This window comes from Orycteropus afer, unplaced genomic scaffold (genome assembly GCF_000298275.1).
Source record: "Orycteropus afer afer isolate SDZICR_OR568_19922 unplaced genomic scaffold, OryAfe1.0 scaffold00139, whole genome shotgun sequence".
Classification (NCBI taxonomy): domain Eukaryota; kingdom Metazoa; phylum Chordata; class Mammalia; order Tubulidentata; family Orycteropodidae; genus Orycteropus; species Orycteropus afer.
This window is the reverse complement of record NW_006921726.1, coordinates 1740229-1766727: the sequence shown is the minus strand read 5'-3', so window position 1 is coordinate 1766727 and position 26499 is coordinate 1740229. Positions and strand designations below refer to the sequence as shown.

Here is a 26499-nt window from a genome sequence, read left to right as displayed (position 1 = left end):
CTCACTTATTTTGTTCATGTTGTCAGAAGGGACCATTCCCTGGAGAAGGATGTCATGCTTGGTAGGGTGGAGGGTAGACGAAAGAGGGGGAGGCCTTCAACGAGATGGATTGACACGGTGGCTGTGATGATGGGCTCAAGTATAGCAGGGATTGTGGGGATGGCGTGGGATCGGGCAGTGTTTTGTTCTGCTGTGCATGGGGTCACTATGAGTCAGAAACGACTTGACGGCACTTAACAACAACAACAACAACAATGGCACTGGTGACTCTGCCTCCATTAGTAAAGAGGGCCCTGCTAATCCATGACATAAGGTGACAACATTAATATGTAAAATAGCACCACCAATAGATCAAGTATTTTTAAGAAGTGAGGCTCTGGGTGATGGAATATTTGATACTTTTCTTCAATTCTTCAATAAGGAAGCTGGCTGGTTGGTCCTACTTATGCTAGACAAAGTGGTGAAAGAAAAGATGAGTTCAGGGCTGCTGAGGCACAGCTCAAGCGCTGTGGCCAATGGCTTGGCTGGATGGTCAGGGACTTGGAAGGAGCATAACTGGAAAATTGGTATCAAGGTTGTGTAGGGAAGAGGTATGTGGATGGATCTCTCTGAATGGGCCAAAGGAGTAAAGACATTTGTGTCTCCTGTGAATGCCAATCGAAAGGTGACTTCAGCAGAGGAGGACATTAGCAATCAGGTGGATAGGATGACATGTTCATTAGAAAGCAGTCATCCTTTTCCCCCAGCTACTACTGCCATTGCTCAATGGGCTCATGAACAAAGTGGCCATGGTGGCAGGGATGGAGGTTATGCATGGGCTCAGCAACGTGGACTCCCGCTTACCAAGGCTGATTTGGCTACTGCCACTGCTGAGTGCCCAATCTGTCAGCAGTAGAGACCAACACTGAGTCCATGATATGGAACCATTCCTCAGGTGATCAGCCAACAACCTGGTGGCAGGTTGATTACATCGGACCACTTCCATCATGGAAAGGACAGCGTTTTGTTCTTACTGGAATAGATGCTTATTCTGGATATGGATTTGCCTTCTCTGCATGCAATGCTTTTGCCAAAACTATTATCCATGGACTTACAGAATGCCTTATCCATCTCATGGTATCCCACACAGCATTGCTTCAGGTCAAGGGGACTCACTTCACAGCAAATGAAGTGATGCAATGGGCCTATGCTTGTGGAATTCACTGGTCTTACATGTTCCCCACCATCCTGAAGCAGCTGGCTTGACAGAACGATGGAATGGCCTACTAAAAACACAATTATGGTGCCAGCTAGATGGCAATACTTTGAAGGATTGGGGCAATGTTCTCCTGAAGAACAATAATGTTCTAAACCAGCATCCAATATAAGGTGCTGTTTCTCCAATAGCCAGGATTCATGGGTCCAGGAACCAACGGGTGGAAATGGGAGTGGTACCACTCACTATTACCCCTAGTGACTCACTCAAAACATTTTTATTTCCTGTCCCTGCTAACCTATGTTCTGTGGGTCTGGAGATCTTAGTTCCAAAAGGAGGAACACTCCTACCTGGAGACACAATACTGATTGCATTGAACTGGAAGTTAAGAATGCCACCTGCCATTTTGGCTTCCTCATGCCTCTGGATCAAGAGACAAAGAGAGGTATTAATGTACTATCTGGTGAGACAGATCCTGATTATGAAGGGGAAATTGGACTGACATTACATAATGGAGGTAAAAAAGACTATGTCTGGAATACAGGAGATTCTTTAGGACGTCTCTTACTATTACCATGTCCTGTGATTAAAGTCAATGGAACATTACAGCAATCCAATTTTGATATGACTATTAATGGCCCAGGAGCTCTGGTAGCATAGTGGCTAAAGCACTTGACTGCTAACCAGAAGGCTGGTGGTTCAAACCCACCAGCCACTCCTCAGAAGGAAGTTTGGGCAATCCTACTTCCGTAGTGATACTGCCTCGGTATCACTAAGGAGGGGTCGCTATGTGTTGAGTCTGACTCGATGGCACATAACAACAACAACAACAGTTGCTACTTACCGAAGGAGGATGTAGAATAATGTTTTTGTGTAGTATGTTATACGGGCAATCTACTTCTGTAGTGATACTGCCTCAGAAACCCAAGGAGGGGTCACTATGATTTGGGTCCGACTTGACGGCACATAACAACATAATAACAATGTTATGTCAATTGAGCATGATGTCTCCCGTGGCTATGGTCCCAAGCCTCATTCCAGTGACTCACTCCTTCAAGGTGTTTGGCTGTGGCTAAGAAGATATCATAACTTTGCTCTTAATTAGCTCTATTATATATATGGACTTCAGTACAGATCTTGAAATGTTCTTTCTGATGATGAATGTGATGCCATTCCTCTTTGTTAATTCCTGCTTAGCAGACTATATGATTGTCTGATTCAAAACAGCCAAAACCAGTCTATTTCAGCTCACTTATGCCTAAGCTGGTGATTTTTATGTATTCCACTTCATTTTTGACCACTTCCAATTTTCCTAGATGCATACTCTGTACATTCCATGTTCTTTAAGTTTACACTTATTCTTTTCATTTTGGGTCATGGCACATCAGCAAATGAAGGGTCCAAAAGCTTTACTCCATTCATGTCATTAAGGTCATCTGACTGCTACCCGGAAGGTTGGCGGTTCAAATCCACCAGCCACTCCATGGAAGGAAGACTGGGCAATCTACTTCTGTAAAGATTTACCACCTCGGAAACTCAATAGGGGTCACTATGAGTCAGAATCAACTTGATGGCAGTGAATTTGGTTTGGTTTTGGTTTCTAATCTGAGAAGCCCATCTTCCAGTACTATATCAATGTTTCCCTGCTATTCATAAGGTTTTCAGTGGCCAATTTTTTCAGAAGTGGACCTAGCCATGTCCTTCTTCCTGGTCTGTCTCAGTCTGGAAGTTCCACTGAAACCTGTCCACCATGGGTGACCCTGCTGATATTTGAAATACAGGTGGCACAGCTTCCAGTATCACAGCAACTCACAAACCACCACAGTATGACAAATTTAGAGACGAGTGGTGGATAAGCAACTTGCAACCATGAATAAACAATCTGATACCCATGTGAGTCTCATGAGCTCTCAAGATCCTGTTTCCTCCTAACTTTCATGTGAACCTGTGTTGATGGTGCACCAGTGTCCTGTAAATAGCCTTACAAGTACAAAAGGTCCATCAAACACCGAGAATCACAGACTGAGGGACAAAAGGACTTGAGATTAAACCTTGCACAGTTAAGGACCAGGCAGATGAAGTGGAGTGGTTGGAAGTGGCTGGCACCAGTAGTCAGGGAGGTAGGGGCAGTTGAGAGGACATTTAGGACTGATTATTACTGCAGAAATAAAAAAATAATTTCCAGAAGGAGGGCTTGGTCAACACTGACTAAAGCTGCTGAGAAGCCCAGTATGATCAAGTTTGAAAAGTAGCCTATTTATTTCAATTTTAGGAAATTACCAGTGAAAATGACTAAGAGGAGTTTCAGTGGCAGAGGGAGGAAGATGAGTCAGAACTCACTGCATTGGGAAATGAGTAAGAAATAATGAAATGAAAACCATGAGTATAGGTAATTTTGATTATAAAGGAAGAGAGAAAAGTAGGGCAATAGTATGGTGAGGAAGGGTTAAAGGAGTTTTTTTTTTTTTAATGATAGGATATTCTTGAATAGATAAACACAGGAAAAATGCAAAACAATGAAATAAGATTAATGGAAACAAATGGAAATCTCCAGTAAAGCATGTTGTGGGCATAACAAGCTATGTGGTATAGATCAGGATTACTAAAGAAATGTCAGCAACTAGCTCAGTATTATCAGTTAGAACAGTGAAACAGTCAATTGCTGATATGCAAATTCAAGATGAAGCTGAAAAAACCGAAACATGTCCAACTTTGAGTATATCCCACCTGAATTTAGAGACCATCTTAAGAACAGATTATATGTTGCTGCTGCTGTTGTTGCTGTTGTTGTTAGGTGCTATCTAGTTGTCTTTGACTCATAGCGACCCTATACATAGCAGAATGAAACACTGCCCTGTCTTGTGCCAGCCTCATGATCCCTCGTATACCTGTGCCCAGTGTTGCAGTCACTGTGTCTATTCATCTTGTTGAGGGCGGCTTTCCCCTTTTTCAGTGATCCTCCACTTTATGAAGCATGAGATCCTTCTCCAGGGAATGGTTCTTTTGACAACATGACCAAAGTAGGTGAGATGAAGTCTGGCCACTCTGACTTCCAAGGAGCATTCCAGCTGCACTTCCTTCATGACAAATTTGTTAGTTCTTTTAGTAGTCCATGGTACTCTTGAGCATTCTTCTCTAACACCACAACTCAAAAGCATCAACTCTTCTTCGCTCATTCCTTATTCATATGCATAAAAGGTGACTGAAAATACTATGGCTTGAGTTAGTTGCAACTTAGTCTTCAAGGAGATATCTTTGCTCTTTATCACTAGAAAGAGGTCTTTTGCAGCAGATTTGCCCAATGCAATATGTTGTCTGATGTCTTGACTGCTGCTTCCATTGGTGTTGATTGTAGAACCAAGTAATATGAAATCCTTGACAACATCAATCTTTTCTCCATGCACCATGAAGCTGTTTATTGGACCAGTTGTGAGGATTTTTGTTTTCTTAATATTGAGGTGTAATCCATACTGCAGACTGTAGGCTTCAATCTTCATCAGTAAGTACTTCAAATTGTCCTCACTTTCACCAAGCAAAGTTGTGTCATCTGCATATCACAGGTTGTTAATGAGTTTTCCTCCAATTCTGATGCCAGGATCATATAACCCAGTGTGATAGCTGGAGCTGTGTGTCAACTTGGCTGGACCCCAGTTCTGTGTGGTTGTTCCCAGGATGGGATCAGATGACTGAGTTCTGAGTGGCCAGTCTGCCCAAGGGGAGTTTCCCTAGGGGTGTGGCCTGCTTGCAACGATATCCAAGGACAATCTGGAAGAACGGTATTCCTTCCTTAAAGAATTGGAACCCTGTGGTGCGAACTACAGACTTCCTTGAGTGAGCGGCTCACCGCTCGGCCTGGAGATCTCGGATTCATCTTTTATTGGAAACAACAACCAATATACTGCATGCCAGCTTGAATCTCTCGGCTCCCCTGTGCTTGCGGAAGCCAAGGCGGCCGCAAGCCCCATCTCCTCCAGAGATGGACTTTTCAGCTTGGACTTGTCGGCTTCTATACGCTTGTGAGCCATTTACCTAAGATAAATCTCCCTCTCTCTCTCTCTAAATATATATATATATATATACCTTGCTGTTTTTTTGTGTTTCTCTAGAGAACCCAATCTAACACACCCAGCTTCTCAGATTATTTCCTCAGCATACAAATTGAATAAGTACGGTGAAAGGATACAACCTTGACATGCTCCCTTCTTGATTTTGAGTCATGCAATATTCCCTTCTTCTGTTTGAATGGCAGCCTCATTATCTACGTACAGGTTCCTCATGAGTACAATCAAGTGTTCTGGAATCCCCATTCTTAACGTTATCCACAATTTGTTATGATCCACACAATTGAATGCTTTTGCATAGTCAATAAAACATAAATGAACATTATATGTACTAAACACTAATTATCGAAGATCAGAGGCATAATAGGACATCAAAGACATCATACATAAAGAAAGCAAAAGGTCACAAAAGACAGGAAAGAAAGAAAAGACCAAAATGGATGTTAGAAGAAACTCTGAAACTTGCTATTGAACACAGAGTAGTTAAAGTGAATGGAAGAAATGATGAAGTCAAATTGCTGAACAGAAGATTTCAAAGAGCAGCTCGAGACAACAAAGTAAAGTTTTATGATGAAATGTGCAAAGATCTGGAGTTAGAAAATTAAAGGAGCAGAGCATGTTCAGCACTTCTCAAGCTCTAAGAACTGAAGAAAAAATTCAAGCCTCAAGTTACAATATTGAAGGATTCTACGCACAAAATATTGTACAACACAGGAAGCACCAAAAGAAGGTGGAAGGAACATAGAGTCACTGTACCAAAAACAATTAGTCAACATTCAACCATTTCATGAGGTAGTATATGAAGAAGAACCAAAGTTATTAAAGGAGTAAGTCTAAGTTGCACTGAAGGAATTGGCAAAAAACAAGGATTCAGGAATTGACAGAATACCAACTGAGATGCTTCAAGAAACAGATGCAATGCTGGAAATGCTCACTTGTCTATGCCAAGAAATATGGAATTACCTGGCCAAATGACTGGAAGATACCCGTACTTGTGCTCATCCCAATGAAATGTGATCCAACAGAATGCAGAAAAATTAACAGTTCTATTCCCAATTCCTCCCACTATTTTCCTCTTTCCCTGTGTCCTTTCCTCTCATGCACTCCTACTCCCTGAGCTATCCCCCTGTGCGAACACTGCCCTTCTGCTCTCCCATGATTGATCACTCCAGGGAGTGTATCTACCTGATGTAAATGTTCACCCCATATACCTGTCTATTGTTTGGCTGGAAGCCAAAGGAGTGAGTTCAGTTCCAGACCTGAAGGGTAACTAGGGAACATAGTCTTGGGGGTCTCATCAGACTCTATTAGTCCAGTAAACCTGGTTGTCGTCTCTTTCTTTTTTTTTTTTTTCCCAGTAATTTTTTGTTTTGTTCCATGCTGTTCTCCCACTCTATCCAGGATTTTATGGATCCTTTGCCAAGTAGTTGACAGTGGTAGCCGGGCACCATCTATTTCTTCTGGTCTCATGGTCATATAGGCTGAGGATCACATGGTCTACTAGTCCCTTGGACTAACTGTTTCCATGTGTCTTTGGTTTTCTTCATTCTTCTTTGCTCTGGATGAGGAGAGACTCACTGTTGCATCTAAAAGGCTGCTTCCAAGCTTTTAGGACCCAGTCACACTCACCAGAATAGGATGCAGAACAATATTCTTATGTAGTATGTTATGCCAGGTGAGCTTGATGTTGCCTGTGACCATGATCCTAAGCCCAAAGGTCCAACTATTTCCTCTCTCAGGTTAGCTGGCTGTGGCCAAGAAGTCAACCTGGCCCCTTGTCAGCTGTACTATACACCCAGACATTCTAACAGCATATACAAATACACATGTAGAAACCTCATCTGCCAATCTTATATGTGGTCATGGGCACACTCCTCCTTGCCTAGACATACTTGATCATTCAGCTTGTCTACCCATCTATCTACCTATAGATCAAAGCTTGCCATCACTGACAACGCAGTACTGTACATGCAAAAGGGTTTTTGTTGTTTGTACCTCCCATGTACCTCTCTCTGTCTTCCCCTTTCTCAGTGCCACTGTGACAGAATTCAGAAATTATCAAATAACAATATCATTTGGAAAAAAAAACTCCGAACTAACTGCCACTGAGCAAGTAAAATTTTGCTGAAGATAATTTAAAATACTTTCAGGAGTACATTGACAGGGAACTTCCAGAAATTCAAGCTGGATTCAGAAGAGGATATGGATTAAGGGATATCACTGTTGATGTCAGAAGGATATTCTCTAAAAGCAGAGAAAGATGTTTACCTGTGTTTTATTGACAGTGCAAAGGCATTTAACTATTCATACATAGTATGTAGAGCATAACAAATTATGGACAATATTGCAAAGAATGGGAATTCCAGAGCACTTAATTGTACTCATGTGGAACCTATATATAGACCAAGAGGCAGTTGTTTGAAAAGAACATGGGGATACTGCATGTTTTAAAATCAGGGAATGTATGCATCAGAGTTGTATGTTTTCACTGTTTCTATTCAATCTGTATGCTGAGCAATTAATTGAGAAGCATCAAGATTGGAGGAAGCCTCTGTAACAACCTGTAATAAGCAGATGACACAACCTTGCTTGCCGAAAGTGAAGACTTAAACACTTACTGATGAAGATCGAAGACTATAGCCTTCAGTATGGATTAGATCTCAACAAGATCTAAAGAACGATTAGATTTTAAAGAAAACAAAAATCCTCATAACTGGACCAATAAGCAACATCATGATAAATGGAGAAAAGACTGAAGTTGTCATGGATTTCATTTTACTTGGATGCACAATCAACAGCCATGGAAGTAGCAATCAAGAAATCAAATGATGATTGCATTGGGGAAATACTCTGCATAAGACCTGTTTAAAGTGCTAAAAAGCAAAGACGTCACTTTGAAGACTAAGGTGCACCTTACCCAAGCCACAGTATTTTCAGTCACCTGATATGCATGTGAAAGCTGGACAATGAATAAGGAAGAATGAAGAAGAACTGATGCCTTTGAGTTAGGTTGGTGGCAAAAAACACTGAATATACCATAGACTGTCTGAAGAACAAAGAAATCTGTCTTGGGAGAAATATAGCCAGAATGCTCCTTAGAAGTGAGGATGGCAAGACTTCATCTCATATACTTTGGACATGTTATCACAAGGGTCTAGTCCCTGGAGAAAGATATCATGCTTGGTAAAACAGGAGGTCAGAAAAAAAGAGGAAGGTCTACAATGAGATGGATTGACACAGTGGTTGCAGCAGTGGGTTCAAACACAGCAACGAGTGTGAGGACAGCACAGGACCAGGCAGTATTTTGTTTTGCTCTACATAGGGTTGTTATGAATTGGAAACAACTCAATAGCACCTAACAACAATAACAACAAACCATAAATAATAGATGTCCATGAATAGTTTTGGTAGTCTTCTCAAAACTAGTTCTAGGAAACAGATCAGGGAAAAATATGCTCTCTATATTGTGGGAATTAATTTCAGTGGTAAAATAATGGAGTAGGCAGCACCTACTCCATTGATAGTCACACCCTGTTGCAGGCTAAGAGTAAAAGATGAGACAAGTAGGCAAGTAATGAGTAAAATTAACTTTCACAAAAAAAGGATAAAAGGGAATAGGTTTTGAGGTTAGAGTTGCTAGCTTTAAAGCAAAAATACTAGATGTCAGTTAAATTTGAATTTCTGATAAATAATGAATATTTTTTTTAGCGTAAGTATGTCCCATGTGATATCTGGGACATAATTATTATTGCTTATCTGAAATTCAAGTTTAACTGGGAAACCTGTACTTTATCCAGCAATCTTACGTACGATAGATACTTTTTCCAGGGCAATTATTCTGTTTATTGAAATATAAAATGTATGAAAAAGACCTTAGAAGAGGGTAATGAGTAAATAAGAAATCTCTGAATTTTCTACACAATTTTCCTGTAAAACTGCTAAAAAATTAAAGTCTATTGAGAGGTGGGGAAGACCGCAGAGACAAGCTAAGGCAATATTCTTATTTAATGAAGAGAAGGCTGAGGATTAGAGCACAGATATGCCCTGCCAGCTGTTACACTGCAAAACAGAAGGCTGAGCTGGGGTGAGATCAAAACAGTCCCTGGGTCCTATCCTCTTCCCCACTGGGCCAAAAGCAAAGACAGTAGTTGTTACAGAAGAGCAATTTCCAATTCTATTGTTCAGTCTAACTTTGTTGTTGTTGTTGTTATTTGCCATAGAGTCTGACCCAACTCATAGCGACCCCTCCTTGGGTTTCCGAGGCAGTATCACTACAGAAGTAGATTGCCCAACCTTCCTTCTGAGGAGTGGCTGGTGGGCTTGAACTGCCAGCCTTCTGGTTAGCAGTCAAGTGCCTTAGGCACTATGCTACCAGAGCTGCTATGTATGTATGTATGTGTATATATACACCTATCTAGGAATATCCCGCCTGCCCCATCCCTTGTACCAACAAAAGTTCCCTTCCATGTATAAACCTTTCCTTGAGTTTTTACAATAGTAGACTAATGCAATATTTGTCCTTCTGTGACTATGTTACTCAGCATAATGTCCTCCAAGTTCATTCACATTATGTGGTGTTTTGCAGATTCTACATTCTTCTTTAGTGTTGCACAGTATTGTGTCTATATACCATGGTTTGGTTATCCATTCCTCCACTGATGGGCACTAGGTTGTTTCTACCTCTTTGCTATTGTGAATAGTGCTGCGATGAACATGAGTGTGCATATCTCTATTTGTGTCCTGGCTCTCACTTTAGGATGTATATCTAGTAACAGGATTGCTGGATCAAATGGTTACTTCTATTTCCAACTTTTTAAGGAATTGTCATACCAATTTCCACAGTGGCTACATCATTTTATGGTCCCACCAGCAGTGTATGAGAGTCCCACTCTCTTCACATCCTCACCAGCATTTGTTATTTTTTGTCTTGTTGAAGTTTGCTATTAATGCTGGGGTGAGATGGTATTTCGTTGTTCTGATCTGTATCTCTCTAACGGCTAATGATCGTGAACATTTCTTCATGTGGTGCTAGCTACCTGGATATCTTCTTTGGTGAAGTATCTGTTCATGTCTTCTGCCTATCTACAGAGGGAAAGGAAGTGTAACCTGATAATTCTGTAGCCATCCAAGGTGTTCTTTAAGTACGAAGACAACAAAAAGGTATTCTTAAACATACAAAAAACATAGCATTCATGAGCTGCTCTTCAAAGTAATAGTGAATGAATTCTACCAGTCAGGGGTGAATCAAAACAAGGAACTGAGGAACAAAACACCATGGGAGAAAACAAACAAACAAACAAACTGATTATACTGTGGCTAGTTAAACATAGGATTAAGACTAAATAAATGTGAGAATCACAGTTTTTTTAAAAAAGAACATGTTATAAATCTTGAGAAAGAAGAATAAATAAAAAAATATATATAATGGAATGTGGGAAGGAAGGTTTCTTGGAAGAAGTCTGAATATGTTCCAGGCAGTAGGAAGAAGTAGATAATTTGAAATACAGCTTAAAAACAACAACAGAATTTTACTAACAGCAAACTCAAGGCATTTCACTATTATGTCTTCTTAACCTTGGACAGCTCTTTTAACTATTAATCCACTGAAATGCAAAATCATTTATCTTAAATTAAAGTCCTTCAGATCCATTTTAGTTCCTTTTTCTTTGGTGAAATTTAAGTAAAATTCAATTTCATTTCTTTTATTAAAACCATAACATCTATGGAATTACTTCCATTTTCTAAAAATTGTAATTACTAATCCATCTATTTTTCTATCTGCAGATACGCACAGAAAGAATGCTACAACAGTGTTCACTGAGTACAGACAATGGTTATTTCGAAGTGGTAGGATCTGGATGAGTAAATGTTTTTTAATTGTGGTCAAATACACATAAGATAAAATTAACATTTTAACTTTTTTAAAATGTTTAATTCAGTGGTGTTAAGTACATATACAATGTTGTGTAGCCATCACCACTATTTATTTCCACATCTCTTTTACTATCCCAAACAGAAACTCTATGCCCATTAAACAATATCTTCCCTATTATCCTTTTCTTATACCTATGGGAGCTGTATTTCTGTAGTAATATTGCCTGGGAAACCCAAGGAGGGGTCGCTATGAGTAAAGACTGACTACTTGACTGCAGTGAGGTGTTTTTTTTTTTTTTTTGTCATGCTAATCTCTGCTCTATTTTCTGTCACTATGAATTTACCTATTCTAGCTCTGGTGGCATAGTGTCATAGTGACTGCTAACCAGAAGGGTAGTGGTTCAAACTCACCAGCCACTTCCTGGAAGGAAGATTGGGCGATCTACTTCTGTAGTGATACTGCCTCAGAAACCCAAGGAGGGGTCGCTATGTGTCGCATACAACTCCACGGCAATAAGTTTTACTCTTTTGGTTTTTAAATACCTCATATAATTGGAGTCATACAATATTTGTCCCTTGGTGATTGGTTTTTTCAAAGTTTTTCATGTTGTGGCATGTATCAGAACTTCATGCCTTTTTAGAGCTACATAATAGTTCATTGTACATACATACCACATTTGATTTACCCATTTATCTGTTGATAAGTAGATGATTCTTACTTTCTGAGTATGTATTATTAAAAAAATTTTAAAAAGTCCATATGCACATAAATATGACATGCTGCTCCTTCACCAATATCTCTTCATTTTATTTTTAAATATAAAGACTGAAAAAGAAACATTTGGGATAATATATTTTAAAAAATCTAATAAAACTTCCTTATTTACTATTAATAAATGTTCACTGTCAAAACTGGAAAATATTAAAAAGTATTAAGAAGAAAATATATATTGCCTTTTGAAATTCAGTATTAGGAACATTTTCCTAGGCTACTAAATATGCACAGAAAACTTTGATTGGCGGTATAATATTCTAGACTATGGCTACATAATTAATTTCCTACTGCTAGTTATTAAGGTTGCTACCAATTCTTTTTGCTATGATAAATAGTGCTGCAATGAATATCTTCATACTCAAAAAACCCAAAAGCAAGCTCACTGCTATCGAGTTGACTCATAGCGACCTTTCCCTGGGTTTCCGAGAGGATAGCACTACAGGAGTAGATTGTTCAACCTTCCTTCCGAGGAGTGGCTGATGGGTTTGAACTGCTAGCTTTATGGTTAGCAGTCAAATGCCTTAGGCACTACACCACCAGAGCTCCCCTTCATAATCCTATTTTGTGGTATTTGCAACCTCTTCCAACTAGTATTAGCAACAAATGTATGCTTTGTTAAGGCCACTCCTCTCCACTTTCACTTTACTTCTTTTGCACTACTCCCCCCATACTTGAAGGCCCAGCTTCACCTCAAGTTCCAGAATAAGCAGCTTTCAGTTTTCACATCACTAAAACTCATGGCTATTGAGTCAGTTCCAACTCACAGTGACCCCTCCTTGGGTTTCTGAGGTGGTATCTCTATGGAAATAGATTGCCCAGTCTTCCTTCCGAGGAGTGGTTGGTGGGTTTGAACCGCCAGCCCTCTGGTTAGCCGTCAAATGCCTTAGGCACTATGTCCAGAGCTCCTCAGTTTTCATATGATTGCTTTGTATCTGCAAGGTCCACTTTAGTCTCCTTCCATGTTTCCTCTTCTAGGAAACATTCTTCTCCTTTGCACCCCTTGGGAAGACTGAAGCCCTGCCTTGCAATTGACAGTAGGGACTGGAACTGTGCCCTTGAACTTCAGTCCAGTCACTTTGTGTGTTTGAAGAAAAGCATTATAGGAGGCTTTATTTTAATCATTTATAGTTAGAGTCTGCTTGGTCAGATCCACTTGGGCAGCAAGTAGTTTTTTTGATTTCTGTAGGGAGAGGCCCTTACTGGTGGGTCTAGGAAGTAGAAGTTTTAATTACCAAGATGACTCCAATAGTCCCAAATGCTACTATCTGTATTCTCTGTCACTGAATGATTTACAGGAAAACAAAAAGACTTCCAAGAACTGCTAGCAAACCAGGCTCATTTATGTTTCCTAGAAGGTATTGGATTCTATTTCCTTCTTTAGCTAAAATCAATCTGTAAAAGTTGGCTTTTTAATAACAAACTGGTGTTAAGATAAGCACTGAAAGAAATGACATTTTTATTGTGCCGCTGAGACTTCAGGACTTACAGAGTCAAATCTATAGAATGACAAAATCAATAAAAGTAGTAAAATCCTTCCAAACTTAAGTTCTCATTCGGAACTTTCCGGAAGATGAAATACAACTGTGCAAGTCAGGGATCCAGACTACTTTATTTAGTTAAAGAAATTGAAAACAATTCCACTTAAGTCTCAAACATTGATATGCTAATTGCCATTTCAGGGTAATTGAAGGAAAAGTTGAGGGAATGGGTTGGACAGCATTAAACATGCTGGCTATAGGAAGAAAGTTTATAGTATAACACGAGTCATTCAATTATTCAACAAACATATGTTAAGCAGATCTATGTGTGATAGAGGCTGGAAATAGAGGAATAAAAGAGAGAGAGAGGCTTACAGCCTAGAGTAAACAATTAGTGTATATGCTAGAATATGTATCAGGATCGGAAGAAAAGTCATTAACAACCTAGGATATGCAGACGACGCAACCTTGCTTGCTGAAAGTGAAGAGAGCTTGAAGCACTAACTGATGAAGATTCAATATTACTGTTTTGGTTACCTAGTGCCATTCTGACAGGAATCTACCCCAAATGGGATGGCTTTAACCAAAAGGAGTTTATTCTCTTACAGTTTGGGAGGCTAGAAGTCCGAGTTCAACGTGACAAGCTGTAGGGGCTGGGTGAAAGCCCCTTCGACCTTGGGCTTCAGCTCTGCCTCTTGCTCCTGGCCCACTGAAGCTGGAGGCTTTCTTCACTCAGGCAGCTGCTGGCTCCTGAGGCTGACAAACCCAAGGTTGACAAGTAACAAGGCACAATTCTGATATTACCAAACTGCATGGCAGGCCATTGATTAAAGTCCATTAAGAGTCCCAAGATTAACAGACACCAAGGCAGGCTGCTGAACAATGACTCGGCTACATGCAGGGTTCAAGTGTGCCAAAAAGCTGTAGACCATTCCCAAAGTTTTTCTTTATGTATGAGGAGCAGACTGTATCCTTAAGACAGCTACTTAGCTGCTTGTGGCAGATTCCACCATGGAGCTGATTGCCAGTCTCATCATGGGGAATAACTACCACCAGCTGCTCAGCCACTCAAAACCAGGCCCAGCCAAGATGACATGTAACCTTAACTATCACAACTGCATACAGTCTTCAGTGTGGATTAGACCTCAACATAAGAAAACAAAAATCCTCACAACTGGACCAATGAGTTACATCATGATAAATGGAGAAAAGCATGAAGTTGTCAAGGATTTCATTTCAATTGGACCAAAATCAATGCCCATGAAAGCAGCAGTCAGAAGCTCAAACAATGTATTATACTGGACAAATCTACTGCAAAAGAGCTCATTAAAGTGTTAAAGAGCAAAGATGTCACTTTGAAGACTAAGGTGCGCCTGTCCTAAGCCATGGTATTTTCAGTAGCCTCATATGCATGTGAAAACTGGACAATGAATAAGGAAGACCAAAGAACTGATGCATCTGAATTGTGGTGTTGATGAAGAATATTGGAAATACCACAGATTGCCAGAAGAATGAACTTATCTGTCCTGGAAGAGGTACAGCTGGAATGCTCATCAGAGGTGAGAATGGCCAGCCTTGGTCTCAAATACTTTGGCCACATTGTCAGAGGAGACCAGTCCTTGGAGGGGCTGCTTGGTAGAGAGCTGGCAAAAAAAAGGGAAGACCCTCAATGAGATGCACTGACACAGTGGTTGCAACAGTGGGCTGAAGCATAGCAATGATCATGAGTATGGCACAGGACAAGGCAGTGTTTTGTTCTACTGTGCATAGGGTTGTTACGAGTCGGACTGACTCTTTGGCATCTAACAACTCAACAATCAGAATATAATGGGACATTAAGAATAAAACGAAAGTACCTGAGAAAATCTGGGCAAATCAGGGATAGTGCCACAGAATCTAAGGCAATCCTTGAGCTAAGCTTTGACGGGTGAATAGGAATTTGCAAGTGAGCAAGGTAAAGGATATTGCAAAATGGGGAAGTCATGGTAGGGGGAGAGAACAGCACATGTAAAGGCTTGGACACAAGAAAGCATGGTGTTTCAGATACAGCTTAAATATGAGACTGGAGATGCAGAGGGTAGACATAGGTTGGGGTACCAGGTAGTCTTATTTATTTTTGTTATGGGATTAGAGATGATGTGTAAACATGTGTTGGTAGATGAGGCTGAGCAGGTAGGCAGGGCACACGGACTAGGGAGCAGGGAGGTCCCACCTATCTTTGTAATAGGAACCAGGTGTGTGTGCATATGCATGTATGTGCACAATATGTGCCCCCTGGGAAAGGTAGGCAGGAGTCAGGCCATGAACAGCTTTGACATCTACAACATTTTGCCAAGCAATAGGTTACTGTGCCTCAAAGCATTTGAATGTATAGGCATTATAAGTAGGAGGAACCTGCTTTGTTTTATGCAGACTTCTCTTCAACCCCCAGAATTTCCAGTCAGAGCATTTAGGAGCAGTGCCTTGGTTAACAACCGTGGGACATGCATTTTAATATCATTTGACTCATTAAATCAGCAGAACCTATAGATGTTAAGGAGCAAAGTTACCAAGAGTAACCATTTAATTGCCTAAATGTCAGAAATTATGCCTTCCTTTCTTGAGCACTGAATTTCTCTGCCTCCTTCAGAAATAAGATAAGGGGTTTACTTGGGTGAGATCCTAAAGCTAAATGTTTCCTTGAAATCGAGTCATAAAATTCATTTGGAACAATGTGAAGAAAGAGTTGACCATATACAATGTCAATAAATTTACTTTTTAATTTACTACATTGCTCTTTTGAATATAGTAAATTTGTTTAAAGTAAACACAAGAAACCAGTCTGAAAATTCAAGGAAAACATGCAAGCCCCAGTCTTTCAGACTCTTGTTTCATAACTCAGAAAAAAGCAGAGCTTTGATATCTTACTTTAGGTTATTTAGATAAGTCAAAGTAAAGAGTGAAAGGGACAAAGTGTAAGAGGGAACTTTTATAGAGGGCTATGCTCAATAAGAGCTCTGGTAGCATAGTGGCTAAGACACTTGCCTGCTAACCAGACGGCTGGCGGTTCAAACCCACCAGCCACTCCTCGGAAGGAAGGTTGGGCAATCCTACTTCCGTAGTGATACTGCCTCGGAAACCCAAGGAGGGGTCGCTATGAGTCGGGTTTGACTCGACGGCACATAACAACAACAACAACATGCTCAATAATAAATGTAAGTATGTATTAAATCAATACTGTCAATGCCAAAAACTACTAAAAACAGTATCTTCCTTAATCCTCAAAATAATTATTTTTCCCATTTTACAGATAAAGAAACTGAGGCACAGTGAGAGGTTCAGCAATTTACCCAAGTCTGTCAGCTAATAAGTAGTAGAGCTGGAATTTGAACTGAAACAGTTTGGCTACAGAACATATGCTTCAACCATTGTAATTTATACCTACTCCATGCCTGACACTTGTACAAAGGTCATCTCATTTAATTTGTAGACTAATTCTACAAAATAGGTTTTATTATCCTGTTTTCTTTTTTTTTTTCTTTTACCTTACATGAAGAAAACTAAGAGGAATGTCTGAGATCACATATTTAATAAATAACAGCACTAGGATTTAAAAATAACAAAAGGACTGCAGAGGCCTCAGTTGGGTGGGAGGGAGCTTTTGCCAACTGCTAAGCATCTAGTTGCCATTGGCTACATGACTCTACCTCCATGATGCTTCTTACTGTATATAGGGGTAACTTGCTATGTAAGGGAGCTCTGGTGGCGTAGTGCCTGAGGCACTTGACTGCTAACCAGAAGGCTGGCGGTTCAAACCCACCAGCCACTCCTCCGAAGGAAGACTGGGGAATCTACTTCTGTAGTGATACCGCCTTGGAAACCCAAGGATGGGTCTCTATGAGTCGGATCTGACTTGATGGCAGTGAGTTTGCTCTGGTTTGTTACTATGTAAACTTTCACCAAAAACTAAATAAAATATTACTTAAATAAATAAACAAAATTGCTATTCCATCTTTTACGTATTGAATTGTGTCCCCCCAAAATAAGTCACTGCCATCAAGTTGATTCCGACTCATAGAGACCCCCTTTGGGTTTCTGAGGTGGTAAATCTTTATGAAGTAGACTGCCCAGTCGTCCTTCTGTGGAGTGGCTGGTGGGTTTTAACCACCAACCTTCTGGTTAGCAGTCAAATGTCTTAGGCACAACACCACCAGAGCTCCCCCCTCCAAAAACATGTATCATAAATCCTAACCCCTATACCTATGGTTATAATCGCACTTGGGGAATGGGTTATCTTTGTTATGTTAACGAGGCAGTATTAGTATAACCCACTGCTATTAAGTTGATTCTGACTCATAGCAACCCCCTTTGGGTTTCTGAGGTGGTAAATCTTCACTGAAGTAGATTGACCAGTCTTGGTTCCATGAGTATTAGTATAGGGTATGTCTGAGTCAATCTCTTTTGAATATAAAAAGAACAGACAGAACAAGCAACCAAGCAGAGATGGGGGAAGACAGATGCTATACCACATGAAGATCACCAAGGAGCCGAGAAACAAGCTGAGAAGAGGCAAGGACCTTCTCTCAGAGCCAACAGAGACAGAAAGCTTTCCCCTAGAGCCAGCACCCTGAATTCAGACTTGTAGCCTCCTACACTGTGAGAAAATAAAATTCTGTTTGTTAAAGCCATCTACTTGTTGTATTTCTGTTTTGATAGCACTAGACAACTAAGATACTTTATAACCAGAAGGGAAGGTATGTTGGCAAGATGAAAATGGCCATGTAGAAAAATGGAAAATCCTTGGGTCTTTGATGATGTTGTGGAGTCAACCTGCAACCATCTTGCTTTTAGATAACTTCATATGTCAGAGGGCAAATCGTACTGTTGAAGCCACCTAAGTGGATCCTAGATTCTACAAATCACCCTCTTACCCACAATGAAAAATAATAAATTTGAAATTTACTGGACTCATTCACCTGCATGTACCAGTAACTTTCTTCCTTTGTCTAACAATGCACTGGCTCTAATCTTCTATAAGTAAAAAACAAATTAAACTTCAAAACAAAGACAACTTGAGACCAAATTTGTTGGGATATGTAAAACCCATAGAAACAAGACGTCAGAGAGGGCAGTGAGTACTTCTTTGCAGATAGATCTGGTGACCTTCAAGGAGCTCTGGTGGTACCGTGCCTAAGGCATTTGACTGCTAACCAGAAGGTTGGCAGTTCAAACCCACCAGCCACTCTGTGGAAGGAAGACGGGGCAATCTATTTCCGTAAAGATTAGCCGCCTTGGAAACTCAATGGGGGTCACTATGAGTCAGAATCGACTCAATGGCAGTGGATTTTTTTGGGTTTTGGTGACATTTACTTTTTAAGCTCTTTCCTGGACCTTAGCTGTATATCTAAAATCTAAACAATAGAAACCAATTACTAGACAAGTGAGTTGTGTTTTCCTCCTAGACTTTCCTTGTATGCCCCAGAACATAAGGTAAATGGCCTAAATAACAGTTTATCTTAGAAAATTGGTTAATCTCTACTTACTTGTAAATAGGGACACTGTCCAAACTGGGGTTAGGTCCAGGGCATAAAAAGATATAGATTACTTCTTTCCCTAGTACTACTGTCCTGTAAAAATTTTGTTTTCTGAGAATGAATTGAAAACACCAGTAAAATGACTCCTTTGGTCTTTTATGTAACTTTTTATGTATCTATGTAACTATAGCTTTTATTTGTTCATACTGAAAGGAACTTGTTTCTTCATAATGTTTTAAAGTTGTACTATCACCTTCCTGCATATTACTCAATATTAGAAGAGAAAAACTTCAAAAAAGGAAGCAAGTACAAACTAATTTGTAACAAACCTCAAAAGATATAGGCTGTTGATGAAGAGGAGATTTTTAACCCCAAAAGGTCATGAAATTTAGAGGGCAGACAAACCCCAGTTGCTGTTATTCAGAGCTCTGATTTTTTTTTTTTTTAATTGAAAAGGAGGTCAGTAACAATACAGTAAAATATACCTATATGAAAAATAGGATAAAAGGTATGTGGTATGGGACTTCAAACAGAAAAGTTAAAAGAATAGTTTAATGAACACTTATGTACCTTCCATCAAGGTTTAGATTGCTAAGATTTTGACATTTTTTGCTTAATCTGTATATGTATGTATTTTTTTTCTGAATATTGTAAAGCCAATTGCCGATGGTCAGTCCTATTATAGTTAGTCTTGGTCTTCAATAGCTGCTTCCCTGAGTGTACATAATAAAAGCCTTTTTCCATTCATGTTTTATGAAATTCATAAAAAGATTAAAGAAGAAAACAAGTAATGATGCTAGTGTTGTTAGAAAGCAAGATTTTCAGAAAGAGAGAAAACTGTAAAACTCAAAGACATCAAACAAAACCTTTGAAATATTAACTTTGAATCATAACCATCAGTATACATTCTTGACAATTTCTGTTAAAAAGAAAAAAGAAAAAAACATATATTCTAGTTCTGTCCACTAGAAAGGTCAAGTACCAATAAGAAACAGTAACACTATGGCAACGAACACTCCTAGCGTCCTGGTTATGGTCTCTAAATACCAATCTCTTTAAGAGAAAACAAGGCTCCTTGAAAGAATGGCTGATTCTAGGACTAGAGCAGGAAAGTATATAAGATGGTATAGAAAATCTCATTTTCCAAAGCAAGGAAACCACATAAGACTAAAGCGGTCATATTAAAAAAACACATGAATCAACATGAAAAGGTTTCCACTGACCAAAGATGAGATAATTTGAGCATTAAAGAAAAAGACTGAAAATGAAACATTGAATATATAAAGAGGAACTATGTTTCTAATGGGGGGGGAAGCCCCACCCCCTACCCCATGAAATATACAATGTATGGATAACCATTGGCAGTAACTAGGGCATCAACAACTACTCTGAAAATGTTAATTAAAGTCATTTAACCTGTCTTTTTGGTTCAAATTATATACCAGGCAACTAAATAGCCCCAGTTGATACGGAAAGTTCTGCTTTACAGAAGAAGAAGCATAAAATATGTGAGAGAATTAGAAACCTGTCATTTTGCAACTTCTAGTTAATCAATGATTCAAGCTATTAAGCATGAAAGGTTGATGGGGGTCTTTAAAAAGAAGGAGCAAGCCATTGTTATCTGAACTCATTTATCCATCTTAGAATCACTGTAAGTGATATAACAAGATAGTATGTGTCTCCTGGTATGATATACATAGTACAGTTTATTAAGTATTTTGTTCATGAAAGTTAGACTGTAATTAAGCTGTTACATTTACTTTCTTGTTTACAAGAAATATAGAGGATAGAAGAACAACTTAGCACTGTGAGGAAACAGAGAAATCCAGAATGCAGGATGTTCTACAGAACTAAACATTCAATAGCATGGTGGGCAAAGAAGGGAGGAATTAAATGCAGAATACCAACTAACTATAATGTTTAGATCCCAGTTTGAACACACCAACTGTAAAAAGATATTTTTGAGCTAATCAAAAAAATTTCAATATTGATTGGGTATTGGGTGATACCAAGAATTACTGTCAATTTTGTTAAATGTGATAATAATGGCATTGTGGCTGTATGAAAAAAATGTTCATCTTTTTAAGAGATGCAAACCTAAGTATATAGGAGTGAAATAATCTGATGACTGAGGTTTTCTTTAAAATACTTTACACATACACACACACACACACACACGTGCACCCACGGAGGAAAGTGGGGGCAGATGAAATGTATAACAAAGTCTTGATAACTGTCAGGTTTAAGTAACAGGCATACAGGGGATCATGATACTGTTCTCTATGCTTTTGTGTATTTTTGAAATTTTTTTAATGATAAACTTTTCTTTAAAGATTAAAAAAAAGCAGCTATCTTACAACACAAAATCAGAACAGAGGTTGGTAAGATTTATTTGCATTATACAGTTATTTAAAAACAAAATGTGAAAGAAACTATTTTAAGTAGACTTCTCACATAAGATATTCTTACCCACCCACATTAGTTTTTTTGGTCTTTTGAGTGTACTATTGCATATTTATTGTCAATGAATTTCTACATTATTAAAAGATAAATTACCTGTTGTCAATAATCATTACATTGGAAGATGGAATCCCCAAAACATCACAGCTCTGCAAAAGTTCTTCCTTACGAATCTCTCCTTGATTGTAGTAATTTCCTGAGGATAGTAAACATATAGTGGTAGGTTTCTCAACAGAGAAGGCCTATCTATTCACTCATTCTTATCTAACTTGTTTCATGAAGTATTTAAGCTAAATTGGTGGTCAGATAAAAAGGTTAAGAAAATACATCACTAAGGTTACTTAGCAGATACTGCTATGAGACTACCAGCGCACAGTCTTTAGAATCACTATTTACAATTCTTCCTCATATATATATTTATCTACATATATATCTGCATTTTAGCCATATGCTAGAGGCAGCATGGTATGAGGCCAAGAGTACTAGCTTTGGAGTTGAATAGAGGTAGAGTATTGACCCTTCTATAGACATCCAGAACAAGTAGGGCACCTGGATATACTTAGTTTGGGCCCCTTTAAGTAGATAGTCCTTGTTCTGGTTACCTAGTGCCACTCCGACAAGAATGTACTACAAAAGCGATGGCTTGAACAAACAGGAGTTTATTCTCTTATAGTTTGGAGGCTTTAAGTCCGAGTTCAAAGTGCCAGGCTACAGAGGCTGGGTGAAAGCCCCTCAACCTTAGGCTTCAGCTCTGCCTCCTGCTCCCGGCCTACTGAAGCTAGAGACTTTTCTTCACGCTGCTGGCTGCTGAGGCTGACAAGCCCAAAATTGACAAGTAAAAAGGCACAGTCCCGATGTTACCAAACCACATGGCAGGCGATTGATTCAAGTCCATTGAAAGTCCCAAGGTTGGCTGAGCATGGCAGGCTACTGAACAACAACACAGCTACATGCAGGGTTCAAGCATGTCATAAGCTAGAGATCATTCCCAAAGTTGTTTCTTATATATGGGAAGCAGACCACATACCCAAAGCAGCTACTCAGCTGCTCTAATAGATTCCACCTTGGAGTCAATTACTAATTTTACCATGGGGAATAATTACATTCAGCTGCCCAGCCACTCAACCAGGCCCAGCCAATTTGACACACAAACTTAACTACCACAGTCCTCAAGTATCTGTTTAACATTTATTTAACAAAAGGCTACTTGGGTATTCTAGGGAATTCTGCAGGCTTATTCAGTAAAATATTCTCTTTTAAAGACTTTAGCAACAGCCTGCCCCTGGGGGATCTCAACCACACCAACACCCCAAATAGTTCATGTATTCTTTATTTTTCTAACACACGAACAACATTCCTTAAAAATTGTTCTGGTAAATACAATTCCTCTGAGCTCTGGTGGTGCAGTGGTTAAAACAGTTGGCTGCTAAGGCTGCTCAGCAGGAGGAGGATGATGAGGCAGTTTGCTTCCCTAAAGATTTACAACCATGGAAAAACCCTATGGGGCAGTTCTACTCTTAGACTCGATGGCAGTGGGTTCTATACGCTTACAAATATTATGCAGTGCAGTTTGGTAACACTTAAATTGCACTTATGAGCAGTTATCCAGCTAATGCACTCCTTAATAAACTCTCCAACAAATAACTGCATGTATAATTTGTGCAAGTTATTTATTTTTCTTAAGCCACAGTGCCTTCACTAAAGTGAGGAAAACAACCATTTCATAAGGCTTGTCTGAGGAATATATAAGACAACATAGGCAGTCCTTGACTTATTACAGGGTCCTGTTCCATCAAAGCTGATTCTGAAGTTGAATACCTCATTCTTTCTAAGTTTTTTTTAATTGCTGCTGTTCTTTACAATGAATTAAAAAGTTACATCATTGTTTATTTATTAGGTGTTAATTCCCTTGGTTTTGCTACAGGACAGCTTTGATCATCAACTGGAGTCAGCATTAAAGTAACTTTTCTCATTATAAAGTAAAGATGTTTACCAGATAAACTATAGAATATATAGACAAGTACCAAAAAGCAAACAAAAACCTCTACTAATCTCATTATTCAATAGGTGAGTATTTAATAGCTAACATTATTGTGTTTACTGTGTGCCAAGTATTGTTCTAAGTGCTTTGTTTGGAATTAATTAATTTTATTTTCCAAATCTTTATAAATCAGAACATTGAACATCAGTAAATGAGCATCTGAGAATGATAACATCAGCAAATTATGCTGCAACAGATAAAAACAGATGGTTGTGAGATTCGCTGTAACTCGAATACACAGTGAATTGAAGACTACCCATATATATCAAAGCACCTAGCAAAGTACTATTAGTTTTCTCTTTCCCTGAAATCTTTTGTCTTTACCTTTGCTTCCTCTTCTTCCTTTCTGCCTGAATTACCACTCATCTTCATAGTCCAGATGAAATGTCAATTCCTTTGGGAAGCCTTCTATTTTCCCTGGCAAGCAGTATTTCCAGTATTCTGCTCATAAGTAAGAACTTTTCTCCAGGATCAGATTATTAATTGACAAATGTTGTTGACCTAAAACCCACAGTCTCATATCCAATAAGAATCTAATAACCCAAATATGACGTCTGGCAAGATGGCAGAACAGGCAGACATGCTACACAGATCCTCTAAAACAAAAAAGTGAGAAAACATTTGAAACAGATAGAGAAGATAATCCTGGAACCCTGAGCTTTGAAGGGAAGGATAAAACAGGAGATTAAACACTGACAGGTGAAAGAACTTGAATGAAAACAGTGAATAAAGAAATATTTGCATGGAAATACCATATGATTCTATATACAGAAAATTTCAGAGCCTCAACAAGAAAACTATTGGAATTGAATGATTCAGCACAGAGGCTGGATTCCAGAGGCTGGATTCAAGATCAACAGACAAAAATCACTTTGATTCCTCTCCATTAACAAAGAGATCTGTGAAAAGGAAATAAGGAAAACAATACCATTTATAATAGCTACCAAAAAGATCATATAGTTAGGAATAAATCTTATCAGGGATACAAAAGACCTATACAAAGAAACTACAAAACTATTATAAGAAACTGTAAGAGATCTACATCTATGGAAGAACATACCATACTTAAGGACAGGACGACTTAAGATTGTGAAAATGTCAATACTACATAAAGCAATCTATAGATTCAAAGCAATCCTGGTCCAGATTCCATCAGCATTCTTTAAGGACATGGAAAAACCAGTAACAAATTAGATTTGGAAAAGGAACGAGACTTTGGATAAGCAAAGCACTATTAAAGGAGAAGAACAAAATAGAAGTGTCATATTCCTGATCTCAAAACCTATTATACAGCCACAGTAGTCACAACAGCCTGGTACTGGTACAATGAAAAACACATAGACCAGGGAAACAAATTGAGAATCCAGAAATATATCCATCTACCTATCAACAGCTGATTTTTGGCAAAGAGCCGAAACCCATTAAATGGGGAAGAAACTGTGTCTTCAACAAATGGTGCTGGCAAAACTGGATATCTATTTGCAGAAAAATGAAACAAGATCCATACCTCATACATACACCTAAAGGAACTCAAGACAGATCAAAGACTTCACTGTAAAACCTAAAAGTGTAAAGTTCATCAAAGAGAAAATTGGGGCAAACTTAGGGCCCTAATATAGGGCATAGACTATCAAACATAATTAAAAATGCACAAATAGCAGAAGATAAACTAGGTGACTGGGAACTTCTAAAAATTAAACTCCTATGTGCATCAAAAGATTTTTCCAAAGAGTAAAATGAGAACCTACAGACTGGGAGAAAATATTTGGCAATGACATATCTGACAAAGGACTTACTCCCAAAATTTAGAGAAAACTTCAACACTTCAATATCAAAAAGACAAACAATCCAATTAAAAAACGGGCAGAAGACATGAACAGACATGTCACCAAAGAAGATATTCAGGTGGCCAACAAACCCATGAAGAAATACTTGCAATCACTAGGTATTAAAACCAAACCAAATCCGCTGCTATTGAGTTGATACTGACTCAAAACAACTCTCATTGAGTTTCCAAGGTTGTAGATCTTTAGATTGCCTCATCTTTCTCCACGAAGCAGTTGGTGGGTTTGACTCAACCTGAGGGTTAGCAGCCAAATGCCTTACCCACTGTGCCACCAGAGCTCTTTTATAAGCCATTAGAGAGATGACAAAACAACAATAAGATATCATCTCACCCCGGTATTATAGCAAAGTTCAACATGACAGAAAGTTAACAGTTGCTGGTGAGGATGTAGAGAGACTGGGACTCTCATATACTGCTGGTGGGACTGTAAAATTAGACAACCACTGTGGAAAATGGTATGGCACTTCCTTAAAAGGTTGGAAATAGAAATAACATTTGCTTCGGCAATCCCACTACTTGGTATACATCCTAAAGAAGTGAGAACTAATATGTACGTCCATATTCACCACAGCACTATTCACAAGATGGAAACAACCCAAGTGCCCATTAATGGATGAATAGATAACCAAACTATGGTACACAATGCAGTGGAATACTATGCAGCCCTGAAGAATAATGAAGAATCTGAGAAACAGCTCATAATATAGATGAACTTGGAGAATATTATGCTGACTGAAATAAGTCAATCACAGAAGGACAAATGTTGTAGGAGTACACTATTTGTGAAAAGTCAAGGAAAAGTTTACATAGCAAGAACTTTCTTTTTTATTTATCAGGGAGGGGACAAGAGGTGCGGGAAAATTGCTAGACAGGTAAGAGACAAGTACTGATTTGGGTGAAGGGAAAGGCAATATACCAACAGGGAGGAACCAGAAAAGTAACACTAAAGAAAAGGAAAACATGGAGAGGTGAACAAGAAGTATAGATAACAAAGATAAATACTTTGCATATAATACTACTGCACTATCAGTAATAAACAATAATCTATGGATAGATAAATAGGTAGACAGGTATGAGTAGGCAAAAGGGAATATACCCATGACCACATATAAGGTTGACACAGGATATCTGTACATATATATCTGTATATGCTATAAGAATATTCATATATATATATATATATATATATATATATATTTGTTGTTGTTATTTGCCGTCGAGTCGGCCCCAACTCATAGCGACCCCTCCTTGGGTTT

At 38.9% G+C, this 26499-nt stretch overlaps 1 protein-coding gene across 1 annotated transcript in view; it reads right to left on the bottom strand.

The window, feature by feature from the left end:
* The window catches only part of PIGL (phosphatidylinositol glycan anchor biosynthesis class L), a 118844-nt gene that overhangs the window by 71325 nt on the left and 21020 nt on the right, over positions 1 to 26499 (bottom strand). The window contains exon 2 of the mRNA XM_007945580.2: positions 21453 to 21552. Coding sequence (XP_007943771.1) covers positions 21453 to 21552 — 100 coding nt within the window. The remainder of the gene's footprint in view (positions 1 to 21452; positions 21553 to 26499) is intronic.